The following is a 13,316-nucleotide window of genomic DNA, read 5'->3' on the forward strand; positions in this document are numbered from 1 at the left end:
AACTTGTAAAGGGAAACTTCGCAAATGCCTCGCATAGCAAAGCACATCACGTGATCCAAGATAACAGGCGAGTCATGTACACAAATGGGCGCCTCAGGAAAAGCCTCTTCCTGTGAGTGGAAGCTGAGTTCTTGAATACCTTGTCTTCCTTCAGCCACTTCTCCAAAAGCTGCTTTCGTCCCTGCTGGAGGACGGGCCTGCAGAGCTCCAGGGATTCAAACTTGTTGAGCTGGCCTTGGTCCAACAGGATGCCAAAGTACTGCAGCAGGGGGGAGGTCTGGCCTGGCTGAGTGGGAACACCCTGGAAGCGACGGATGGTATCTGGGGTTCGCAGGATACCCTGAGAGGGGAAGAGTCAGCTGAAGGTGAGAATCTCATGACTGATGAAATGCAAATCAAGCAGGTAACTAAACTAAAGCATTTCAACACAACAGCCCTGCAATGAATAGGACCGTGAGATTCTTACAGTATTCTATCAGATAATGTCAGAGAGGTGCTGACCGACCCCATCATAAAAGGATGAATACCTTTGGTGCATTGGCAGCCACCTTGGCAGCCTCGGAGTAGTTGCCGGCCGCAAACAGGTTGTTGAACTTGCGTGCAAAGAGCTCTTCTGCGCCAGCGAGGTTGTTGCGGACAGCTAGACGGAGAGCCAGATCTGGATTCTGCAGCACGTTAGTGATGTAAGGGATGATGTTCTCCTCTTCCACACAGACTGACAGCACCTGTGTTACATAGAAATACAGAGAACGTTACAGTACAATGCACCAAAGACCACACTCAGAAGGGAACACTGTGATCATTCTGTCCCGTTTGATCCTTTTGAAAAGCTTTTTCTTTGTATAAATCGGATGAAACCACATTTTCTTGTAGTATTGGATTTATTTATTGCATTATTGTGCAGAGTCCTCTGTTTTCATGTTTGTTTATTAGGTCGAGTTACAGCTATGCACTGTACAAAGGAATAAGTGTGGTGTGTGGTTAGGACGGAGGGGTTCGCTTTCCCCAGTTAAGGCATTGAGCTGCTCATTGCTCAAATTCACTGCTCCCTAACCCCCCACAATGTTTAGCAAGGCTCTAAATACAACCCAGGATCTGAGAGGGACTGGACGTGATGGATTTTCTTTTTTATTTGAACTTGTCTTACATCGAGACCCCACTGACATAACTCAACACATTCCTTATTCATGTCCTGTGCCAGAAATTAGCAGAGTGAGCGAGCTCAGCTGAATTTAACTGTGGGCGTCCAACAGCATTAAACTCCATTAAACGCTGTCTGGCCTTGGGTTGTGGCTGCTGAATGCAAATGTATTATTAGTGGGTCAGTGTAACGCATGGCTTTTGTGAGCAGTTTGGCAACTGAGGGAGAAAGGAGAACAAGTTGAATGAACGAGTTGGAGGAAAAGGGAGGTGGGGGGCGAAGGAGAAAGCCTGTGTTGGCCCCTCTACAAACAAGCCCAGCAGGTCCATGCCCCGGCTTTTAACACGGGTGAGTAGATCTCATTCTTCCTACCACAAAAGCAGGGTCACTTACTCACTATAATGTGGGTGAACTAACTAGATGTAGCTGAAATAGAAAAAAAAATGGACAGAAAACAAGGAGTAAAAATAGATCCCTGCTGTTTTCTATTCAGCAAAGAGCTTACGAAAGAAATGCTGATGCTTATATTAATGTCAGTGATGATTACAAAGAAACATTTAAGTGAGACAAGCAAGGACTGGATACTGACCCATGCTTGGCCTGACATTCACTTCCTAATGGCTAATTACAGAAATCCTCAAACCATATGGGCCAATAGTTCAATAGAAAAATACAGCACTCAGAGTGCTGTAAAACCCCTCAGTTTGTTTTTACATTTAAAATGTAACATCTCATTTAAAAACACTTATCGGAGTCTGATGGAAAAAAAGAGGCGAGAGCACCAAGTGTCAGTTGACAGATGAGCTGTAGTATCAAGTGATAGACTGGCCCAGAACCAAAAACACATACTGAGTAGTAAAACTACAGCGCAGACATCACAGATCTCTGCCATGCTGATGACGTGGAAGATAAGACGGAGATTATGATTGGATGAGAGGACCAGCGCTAAGAGGATTGAGAGCACCAGCCTGCGCCTCCCACTTCAAATCATGTGCTGATGGTTGGTGGGCCCTTTCCCCCCCCTCTAACTCTGTTGCTTTCTCTCACTCCTTTTCCTCTTCTGTTCTGCCCTGGTTAGGGTGCAGCCCTTTTGCTGCAGCTATCATTATTGCATGTCAAAGCCAGGCCAGGTCTAGCACATAAACACTACCTGGGTATGAGTCACAGCATCAGAGATCCTAACGCTGAGACTCAAACACACAAGGTCATTGCTGAGTCCACAGCTCCCAATAAGAAATCTGCTGACATCGACAGAGGACTAGTTCAGGAAGTGTGGAAACAGTAATACTTGAGACATTGAAATAGAATGTACAAGTTGATACTCATAAAAATAATTCAAATTGTGTGTTTGGCAGGCGTAATTCCACCCCTACTCTGCCTCTGATATTTTTACCCATAACCATCTGACTGCTCATGCCTAAACCTAACCAACAAAGGCCACACGTACTATCCAATCAGAGGCAGAGCAGGGTGGGTCTTCGTGGAATGTGGGTCGGAAAAAAAGGAAGGCGTTAGCAGGAGACACGATCTAAGCACCTTACCTTCGAGGAGAGCAGTGATAATATTGACTTTATTCTCACCACGGTGATAAGATAGCACTCCCCTGTGGTTAACCACCATTCATCTCTCTTAACTTTTTTTCTAACGAACTCCACACATAGGATAATAATAATAGACTTTCATTTATGTGTGTTTGCCTATTAATAACCATAACCCAAGTATTGTAATACACTAATATTCGAAACCAATTTCAAACTCCCATTATATAATCCTGAACCTTTTCAGCAACAGCACACAGCCACATAGCGAGGCCTTTCTGATGCATTCCTCACTGTTGTGACTCAGGAAGAAATACAGACAATAAACGTCCAATCATTTGGTTAGCTATGTTTATGTGAGTCACGTTGCTTGCTGACTGTAGCGGGTTATATTAAAGTATTGAAAAGTATTGTAGTAGTGTTTTACTTAGGGTCAGGTTACCAATATTGTTGCTAACTGACCCCCTCCACTGGCGGGACATCGAGGCCTAGACAGCGACCTATTATCTCCCAGATCACTGCCTCTGTGTATGTGTTTGTGTGCATGTGAGGTGTGTACACACACACACAGACACGCACACAACCAGAGGCACTACGCTGCTCTGGCATACAGCATGATCTGTCATTGCCTCAGATCAGCTTTCCTCTCTTCATTCAATTATTCATGTGGTGTGTGGCCTGGCTGGAAGATTATTCATCAGCTGGCTGGATCCAGTTCTCCTCTCTGGTTCAGCTTTACAAAAGCAGTAAGACACCATCCTCTCCCCTCTCTGTCTGAAACGCTACACCTTGGATTATTTATAATACCTCCTGGCAAAGTCTGAGCTTGCCTGATGACGACAGACGAACGTGGGCTTGCTGCTGTTATTACCCAATGTGACGACTGATGTCTGATGTGCTCATTCATATTCATTCACCTGTGTCGGATTTGCTGGACGTGTGATTGCGGAAACGTTAAGGGGTAAATAATAAGGAAGAGGCTCTGCGATTTAGGTGATGAAGAATAACTGTTTTTTGGGATGCAGCTGAAGTATCTAACTTAATATTTACCTCAAAGGGTATTATATTTTACTGGCTGTTATAGATCAAAATTCTACTTTGACCATCATTTCCCAGCTGACATTCTTACCTGTCCCTTCCTGTTGACGCCGATAATGCCGGAGGTGGCCTCATGTGGAGCGGTGACAAAGATGGTCTCTCCACTGATGCGGTTCATGTAGATGCATGTGCCTGTCTCCAAGTCATAAAGGTGGATGTAACCATATTTGGTAATAAGGAAAACCACATCCTGCTTGGAGCTTATCTGTCAAAAACAAAGATGAAACATAGCGCATGTTGAGACAAATGTAGAAACAATGAATAATAACAGAAATGTCATTAAGTCTTGGAGCTATAGGTCAAAGTAGATGAACACAGTGTTGTCTCTAAAGCCACTGATTCACAGTGAGGTCAGTGTAATCTTGCAAACACTTTCTTTCAACCAGTAAAGATACCTTATAGTGTGTGCAATATACATGTGTAGTGTCGATTTTATGGCACTCAATCAGGCTACTGATTTCACTTTTCCTTAGGTGGTCAGTTATGGAATTATGCTGCTCACCTGCATGGCCACAGGGAAGTCGTTCTGAGCTTCTGGAGGGAAGAAAACGTCCACTGCTTTCTTTGGAAATGGCTGGTTGCCAGTTGGTGGGGTCCCCACTTCAATGATGTGCAACTGGATCAAATGAAATAGATATACATTAGTGAGAAAGGTCACAAACATTTTTTCTGGGATAATGCCAACTGCATTAAAACCCCTTATATTTTTATTAACATCAGTCACCTTTCCTCCAGCCTGGCCTCTGACAGCAAAGCAGAACAGAGTCGATTCCTCTGTGTTTCCCTCCATCTTGAACTGGGCAAAGCTGGCGGCATGGCCTTCGATGGGCTGAGAAACCTTTCTGTCAACAGAGTACAGCTGCATGGCTCCCACCACCCGATTTTGCTGAAAAAAGGCACAAAATAATACACGTAAGTATATATGGAACAGACTTGTGCTTTAGATTAAAACTACTGTTTGAATGAATGGTTACTATGCAAACATGTTTTTGATGTTACAACTGTACACCACTGAACTCAGTACTTTGGTTCTAACACAGGAAAACATTAGTAGAAACTTACCTGGGCTGAGATACCGATGAGCAGGAGCCATTTCTGCTTGGCGTCAGTGCGGTAGTTGATAATCTGGCAGCCTGCCAGGCTGGAGTGGCGGTCGAAGACTTTCACGGGCTGAGAGTCACCCTCCATGCTCCAGTGGTAGACGGCATTGTCAGTCACAAGGGCAACTGTGTTGAGGGAGATCCACTTCCAGAAGGTAACATCGTCCGTCATGGTGTGTGCCTTCATCTTGCTCTTCATCTCAATGTTGAAGATCTGAAGAGTTTTGGCGGCTAGAGTGGGAAAGAGGGCAGGAGCCGGGCCCCAAGAAGCCTGTTATAGTTACTGACAAACTGCGAGTCTGCAAACACCCAATCATTCATTCGTAGGAAAAAGAAACACCAAATTTGTAATAGGAAAGGGAGATTCAAATTTGAAATATTGGTAGTCATGGCACAGAGGTCATCAGGCAAGGACGCCATGACTGATAGATAGGGGATGCCGCACATGCTGTAGTCGGAAATCGTGTCATATTTGAAGTGTAGTGAGACAACAAGCATAGACAACAAATAGAACAAGTGAATTAAATTTCAGCCACATGAGAAGCTAGACAACGGCGTCAATGTGTTGATTATGTGCACTTCTAGCCAAGTACATTATCCTATTGTAACTATTATGTAATCTTTTATGAATTGACAGTCCAATAAGAACACATAACTTCAGAGTCACCTAATGCCAGGTGCATGTGCAATTATAGGTAAATGAATAAATTAGGAGTAAGTAGGGAAGTTACTCTCAATGTGCATTAACTTAACACAGTGAGCAAAACTGAGAGACAAAATCACGAGTGCTTTTTGTGGTCTGTGAATGTGGATGATTGAACACATGCATACTATACCTTATTCGTTAGCACTCTTAGCAATGATCAGTATGAAGTAAAATTTATACAATACGGACTAATAAACACAGTATTTCACTAATTTGAACAAAACTCTAACAAGATGTTTATGAAATGTAATCAGTATGTGTACTGTGTATTGTATTGTTATGTCCGACTACGTGGCCCACCCCATCAAACGAACAGCCTTCATAGACAGAAACAAAGCAGACAGAAGGGGAGAAACAAGGAAAACAAACAACTCACAAAAAAGGCAAACACATCTGCATCTGAGTCAATATAACAGTGGAATAGGACAGTCAAACAGAGACGGAGCGTCATAATTAAGGGAGAGGGATACATTATAAGCCATAAAAGGGACGTTGAGACAAGAGTTGCAGGAAAAGTCTCCAATAATGATTATGGTTGATTATCTACATTAGAAGTTATGTATGTTTTTTGACACGTCTGGATAACACACCAGAGATTTGATGTTTTTAGAATCGGTTCACTCACCTGCATTTTTGTTTTTTATTAGTTAAGGTTAATTTAGTGAGCTAAAGCTTTTATTAAGAAGCAGTGTGACTCCCTTGTTTGCTCATTATTCAGTACTCATCAACAGAGTGAGAAAAAAAAAGAAAAAAAAAGCAAAGACCAATGCGTTAGCACAACCGTCAAGATCATTCATCACTAAGCCATGGGATCAGAGTACAGTAAGCAGTGTGGTGGCGAATTGACCACTTGCAGCAGCAGCCAAATTTCAAAGAGCAAGCAAAAGGGATTTCTTTTTTCTTTTTTTTTAATTGAATCATGATCAGCTGTTGGGAGGTGTGTGTGTGCGCATTGTGTCCATCCTTCAGACGTGGTTACATGAGACGGTTAAGGCTCAATACTGAGTCACATGACGAGGTCGGCTGAGAAGCATCATTATGGTAGACTGAGCAGGAAAAGACAGTGGGGGTGGAGGGAGGGGGTGAGGAGGGGGAGTGAGGAAGGGTCTACACTGACCCTAAGGAACACACAGGTACTACACAACTTGAGCCAATGTGGATCTGGAGCTTTACAGACACTGATGAGGTTCATTTTAACGTCATCACATACATCGTCCACTTTTTTACACGACTCCTGTGAGTGGTGGCTGATGAGGAATGTGCTTTACTTTGATGCTATTGTATGTGTAGGACTCAACTACAGTAATCAGTGTCTTCTAGCAGCCCAAAAACTTTTGGATATGCTGAGTAATGAAATCAGGGTGAAAGTCACTTTAAACCAATCTGCTTCTTTTTCAAAGATCTGGGTATTTTTCATTCTTAATAACTGGTATAAACTGGGAACAAACCCTTATGTGTTAACTTTGTGACAGGCAGCATAATGTGCAGCGATATACTATAATGCTCACTCCTACTCAGGTCTCTATGTCACATGCCTGCGGAGATCTATCAAAGTTCAGTGCACTGTTTACAACTGTACATTGTACCATGACCTCAGCAAAGAAATGTTGAGTGCATTTAAAATAGGTTTAGGGCCATGTCCTTCTAGCATTAACCACGGCAGCATCAACACAACAGAAATGACATTCTACCCATTATCACCTCCTCATTCCTCATTGTGAAACATTAATATGAACTGATTGACACCAGTATAATCAAACCTGGTTAACACAATTATATAAGTAAAATGAAGTGGGGTAAACTGTTTGGTCATGTTCTATGTTCATGCTCTGTGGATCATTTTAAAGGTGCAGTGTGGAGAATTTAGTGGCATACAGCATAAGATACTTGGCAGAAATGGAATATAATATATTAAAGCCACAGTGTATAATCACCTTAGACTGAGTGCTTTATATCTACAGAAGGAGCGGGTCCTCTTCCACTGAGCCCACCTTGTTGCACCATCCAATTTTACAATAGCCCAAAATGGACAAGCCACACACTGGCTCTAGAGAGGGCCTTTCATGTTTTTCATGAGTTTCGCAGCCGCTGTAGGTTGTCCTACATGCTTGCCACAAATTTCTACAAACTGCTCCTTTAAGTGATCAAAATAATAGCTTACAAGGAAAACTAAAGGACCTATTTCATTGCGTAAAACTTTAACCACTGGGAGATAGCGTAGCCAACAATCCTTGGACACAAGCTGCTTGGCTCATAAAATGTTATTCTAATAGTTGGATAGGGACAAGCACAAGAGCTGAACAGACACAGCCAAACACACATGGCTGCTGTTGCTACTGGAAAACAAGTGCTCCTTAACTCTTAACAGCAATCAAATCTACACTTTCAATTCTCATTTGTACACCCTTCACAGGTTATTATCCAGAGTGTCTTCTTGAGCCATTTCATTACTCATCTGTTACTACTTATGACAGAAGAAAGACTCATCAGGCACACGCGTAATCAAATCAATGCTGCTATCAGATACTATCAGACTTCCTACACAGGCTGCAAGTCAGCACATTCAGTCTACACTCTCTGATAGTTGGATCAAACGCTGATTCACACCTTGGTACAGAAAACCCTGAATTAACAAAACACCCCACAAAAAACAGCTGGGAAACATGTGAGGTTTGGGTAATTACAGCTTCACACAGATGGGAGAAGACATGGATTTCAAATGGAAACTGAGACGATGTGAATTAAAATGAAATAATTGTATACCCCACAGTATTACCACATGTAAAAACAGCTTCTAAATCACTTGTACATATAATAAAAAATGATGGAATGCCAGCAAGCTATAAAGGGTGTGAAAGCTAAATCCTGTTTATGAAGAAATATTTTCAATGGCCTAGACATGGATAAGTTCAAATATATGAAATATTAAAAGTAAGGCCATTAAGTTTCAGGCTTTAAGAGAATTGTAACAAAACTTAAGTTTAAAAGTGCCCAATAGTAGATACGGTCATGTCAGGCTTGATCAAAACAGTCACTATGCTCCATGTGTTTATGTAACAGGGCAATAGTGAATGGGATCATTTTGGATCTGTCTTGAAAACAGGATTTTACTTTCACAATGAAGTAGTTAAATTTCAACTCACCGTCTGCAAACACATAAGAAAGCAGTAAAGAAAACAAAAAAAACAAAAAAAAGAACATAGAAAAGACAAAAACAAAAACAACAAAAAAGTCAAAGCAATCATGGATGCTGGACAAAAAGAATAAAAATATGCTATTTTTGAATATTTACAGGACAAATGTTTGGAAAAAATATACATGTTGGCCGATCAAAACTACTTCACAGCGGAAAACTAAAGTAGCTGGATGTGTATGGACATAAATAGATGAAAATTATTTATAAATAGTTGTAATTATTAAAATGGATAATGCTGCTATATTGAACAAACATGTCAAAGCTGAATGCTGCAGTACTATAATGTGTTCTTACAACCTGTCGAAGCAGCTTCTTTTCTCTCTGGGTGATTCCTACACTGATATAGACAAATGTGGTCTTTGTAATGTTAAATACACTGCCATACCTTTAAGTGCAATGACTTTGCTGGCTGGATTCATGATGGCGCTGTCGGCTGAGATGGGCCTGCGGATCGGTGTATTGGGGTCGGCCATGTCGATGATCACCACCTGAGTCTGCTCGCCGACCTTCTCCCGGATGCAGATGAACTTATCCGACTCCATAGTTAGGGTGCTGAAGCCTATGTTGGCCGGATTGATCCCCAAGTTTTGGAGCTAAGAGAGTAGGAAAAGGCAGAGGGACATGTTAGGTTGAACAGCAATGGGCTGCAAATAGCAACAGTTAAATAAGATATATCAATCAATCTTCAGGTAGGCATTTAAGAAGAGGTAGTTGTACTTTATTTCAGTTTGGGGTAAACATGTAGCAAAATGATGTGGAAGAAATAAACATACTTGTAAAAGAAAGTGACTTTCAGGTGTTGCGGTGAGTGTCAGGGGGTTCGAGCGCCCCGGTTACCATGTAAACATTTGAACAGTTAATGATTTTGAACAGTCACAATTAATTAAAATGCCTGGTGCTGGCCAAACAACACACAATAGTGTCGAATAAGAAGAAGGCTTTGACTCTCTGCTCAGCTGCGCCGCACTACTGCAGCCAACCAATGAGGTCATCACGCCTGACACTGAGCAGCAGCTCTTTGGACTGGTCATAACGGTTTTAAGCTGCGCTGGGTGGAGAGCTACTTACACGCCAAGTTTTACAAAACGTGGGCCAAAGAGGAAACTACAACTGCATTACACAACACTCAATTCTCACTGCTGTCTGACTACTGACAACTTATCACTTGGGGTGTAACGGTACATGTATTCATCCCGAACTGTTCTGTACAGGGTGTTCGCTTCAGTACGAGACATTCCTCAGTTTAGTGTCCTCCATGACCAAAACAATTACTGTCAGAATAGTTTATTAATCCACTTGCTCTGACATGCGAAACACGTGAGTCTCACCTTGAACATTTTGGCAAAGCACCACTTAGCTGATAGCATGCTCAGGGATGTATGCTAGCCAGCTTAGCAAAGGTAGTCTGATTAAGTTACCTCATAGATGTGGGTTACCCTGGTTACCATGCACTGTTGCTGCCGGAATGACAAAAGACAGTCTCATAACAGTGTGCAACACTGTTATTAAGTGAAATGTAACCTGCATCAAAACAGAAGCTTAAGGCTAGGGGTGAACCGTTTCGCAGCACATAACACCAGTGAGCTCTGCAGCCCAGCTTACTGCCAAAGCTCAGAACAGCCTGCCTCAAACAAACCCTGACGCAGCAGCACCTACTGAGGGCGGACACGCCAGATGACTGCCAAAACAACTCTGTGCAGGAGTCTCAAGACTCTGGTACACAGGCCTGAGGATCATGGTTTCAACTTATATGAAACCACTGCATGCCACATACATGACAAATGCAATCATTACACAAACACTGAGGACCGGAGGAAATGAAACTACCAAAATAATTTCCCATAAGCCATGTTTCGCTGTCGCAACTTCCCCTGCTGTTGCAACCTCATAGTAACATGTGCCACAGTTGTGTGAATGTGATAAAATTACCTGAAGGTATTTGGACTGCTATTCCCAGATTAAACAATGGCTGTATAGATAAATCTTATATGTGGTCAATTATTTGCACCTTGATTGTGACATAACTTTCATATGCCACAGAAAAAAAGTGTGTTACTGATTTCAAAAATGTTATTTCTGCACACTGAGACATCCCCCTACTTTGATATGTCAAAAATGGATTTACAAAAGAAATAAACCTATGGAAATACAATTTATGGTGAGGATATAGTTTAATGCCAAGAAAAGTGCAACAGCACAGTTGTGCACAACTGCAGTGGCTCAAATATCAACTGTGGCAAAATCTTTCTTCAGTACACGGCTGCACTTATGTTTACTCATGGTCATGGGTCATCAACTAATGATAAAATAACACAAATGAAAAAATAAAGACTACTTGGCTGACTGGCATACAAATATTAAACTGACATTATAATGATCTGTGCTCTTATAGCAGATGATAGTATTAATAACTGCTCTACTTGACCAAATACATTAGCTGCTTCAAAATTTGTGGTCTCCTAATTCAAAAGGTAAAATTTCAAGGGTAGTTTAGTGACCACAAATGGCATCCTTGATAAGAACGCCTGCTAGGCTGAACAGCTACAGCCACAATTTACCCATATTTAGTCACGGGTGCTCATTTCAAGGCTTACTAATGATAAAAAGGCAACAGTAAATGTGGTCCTTTTCTGGTTCGCCTTGGTTGGTTCCTAATCAGCAAACACAAACCACAGTTCCAGGAATTGCTCAACGAAATGAGAACACCTTTTATCAATGACAGAACACACCCTTCCCCCCAGCCCCACCCACATTCTTCACCAGTGTATAACCTGGTTCCCTCTCAATGACATTGTGATAAAAGGACCTCACAGAAAAAAAAGGGTTACTACCAGCGATGAGGAAACAAGTGAAAACTGGTCTGAAGCAAGCTTCTGCCAGTGTTACGTGTTTTTTTTATTACTATAAAGGGTGACATCATACAGCACCGTCACTGTAGCTTTTCCGTCTCTTATCGCCGTCATTGTCCAGTACAGAAGCATTGTTTACTAAGGCTACATTTAATCAAGCAGCAGACAAATGGAAATATACTTTAGAGCCTGAATACATTTGTCCTCAGTAATAACTAGCAGCAGTTTCCTTCATCATAACATTATAAAAGCCATCTCCCTTGAAATGGACTTGCTGAACATAGATTGAAATCAAAAGGACACTCCCATGCTAAGATCTGAGGCTGTGAATTAACTGACTCTTTTTCATCATCTGTCTAATCTGTGTAAACCAGATTCTGGTCTGCTATAGAGGAGGTGGGTTATCCTCTGTTATTACACAATAGTTTTCTAGACAGATTTACGTGCTCTCCCGTCTTTCACTTTCTGTGTCTCTGCCATCTGCCATCTATTCTGGGACCAGCAGGAAGCCCTTTCATTCACAATGAAAAGCATTTGTAAAACAGGAAAGAGCAGCGTGTCCTAATCGCAATGAATATGTTACCTCAGCCGCTCAGAATAAAGAGTAACAAACACAGACAGCTGTTGCGCTGCTGGGAGACAGGCCGCGCCTCGGTTTAGTCTGTCGGACTGGTTTGCTGTGGAAACCTTATAGTAAAAACGCTACTGTGGGCTAACGCCACTGTGACATCAATGAGCAGGAATTTGGGTAAAAGCAGGTCAAACCAGTGGAACTACAACCAATATGGAAAATCATTCAGTCATTAAGCCCGGCCTGCCCTGGCCTGGTGCTGCTGCTTTTAGCTTAGCTGTTAGCACAAGCTTTGAATCCATTAACAGCTAAATATCTGCAATGTGACAGCAAACAGAACAAGAGCACAGGAGAGACTAAACAGAACTCTAAGGGGGGGGGGGGGAGTGCATCAAGTTTACTCAGGCATATTCAACCACCTAATCTGGAGAATAAGGGTCAGCAGTTTAGAAAGGAATTGCTAAGATAACATGATTTGATATTGTGAAAAGATTAAAAGAAGCATGTGTTTAAAAAGTTTTCTTAATAGATAGTGAAAGAACGTGGCTAGTGTGGAAACTAGGCCAGCAACAAATTGCCAGAAAGAGACACACTGAATCAGGATTACACCTCTCACATCATGCATTACTATCATTAGTCTCTTGACAAACCATTAACTCCACCTCCCTGCCCCGCTCCATCCTCATCACTCTCAGAGGGCGAACCCTTCCCTGTGACTTTAATGACATGACATTACAGTAGGGCATATCGCTAATTAGTGTCTATGCAAGGCGAATAAAAAAAAAAAGTCATATGAATAAATAAAATAACATGGGCCTTACTGAAACCTCTGAGGATAATGTCGAGCGAGGAAGACAGCTGATGAGGTGGCCTGTACATTTATCAATAGTGTCAGGAAATGAGTGCTGTTTATTGCTAATTTATTAGATGTTTTATTGCCACAATGTATGATAAAAAAGTGTCCTCGCTGACACTTGTGTATGACAACATTCAAAAACTCTGTGATGGACAGATCAGTTGTACAGCTGCTGAATACAGGCAGGACGCTCTGCTATTTCAGCACCGTGCATTCACACCGTGAACAAGGGTACTGTAGAAAGCGACCAACACATATCAG

General features: G+C 42.0%; 1 protein-coding gene across 2 annotated transcripts in view; it reads right to left on the bottom strand.

The window, feature by feature from the left end:
• Positions 1 to 13,316, bottom strand: part of cltca (clathrin, heavy chain a (Hc)) — a 32,494-nt gene that overhangs the window by 13,271 nt on the left and 5,907 nt on the right. The window contains exons 2-9 of one of the 2 annotated variants that reach the window (XM_062433794.1): positions 9,165 to 9,372; positions 8,727 to 8,729; positions 4,840 to 5,108; positions 4,502 to 4,663; positions 4,280 to 4,393; positions 3,809 to 3,982; positions 528 to 725; positions 140 to 340 (exon numbers count right to left, since the gene is read on the bottom strand). In XM_062433794.1, the coding sequence (XP_062289778.1) occupies positions 140 to 340; positions 528 to 725; positions 3,809 to 3,982; positions 4,280 to 4,393; positions 4,502 to 4,663; positions 4,840 to 5,108; positions 8,727 to 8,729; positions 9,165 to 9,372 (1,329 nt within the window). Of the gene's footprint in view, positions 1 to 139; positions 341 to 527; positions 726 to 3,808; positions 3,983 to 4,279; positions 4,394 to 4,501; positions 4,664 to 4,839; positions 8,145 to 8,726; positions 8,730 to 9,164; positions 9,373 to 13,316 lie in introns of those variants that run through there. The other variant, XM_062433793.1, reaches the window with a different exon arrangement.

Source organism: Scomber scombrus, chromosome 14 (genome assembly GCF_963691925.1).
Source record: "Scomber scombrus chromosome 14, fScoSco1.1, whole genome shotgun sequence".
Classification (NCBI taxonomy): Eukaryota; Metazoa; Chordata; class Actinopteri; order Scombriformes; family Scombridae; genus Scomber; species Scomber scombrus.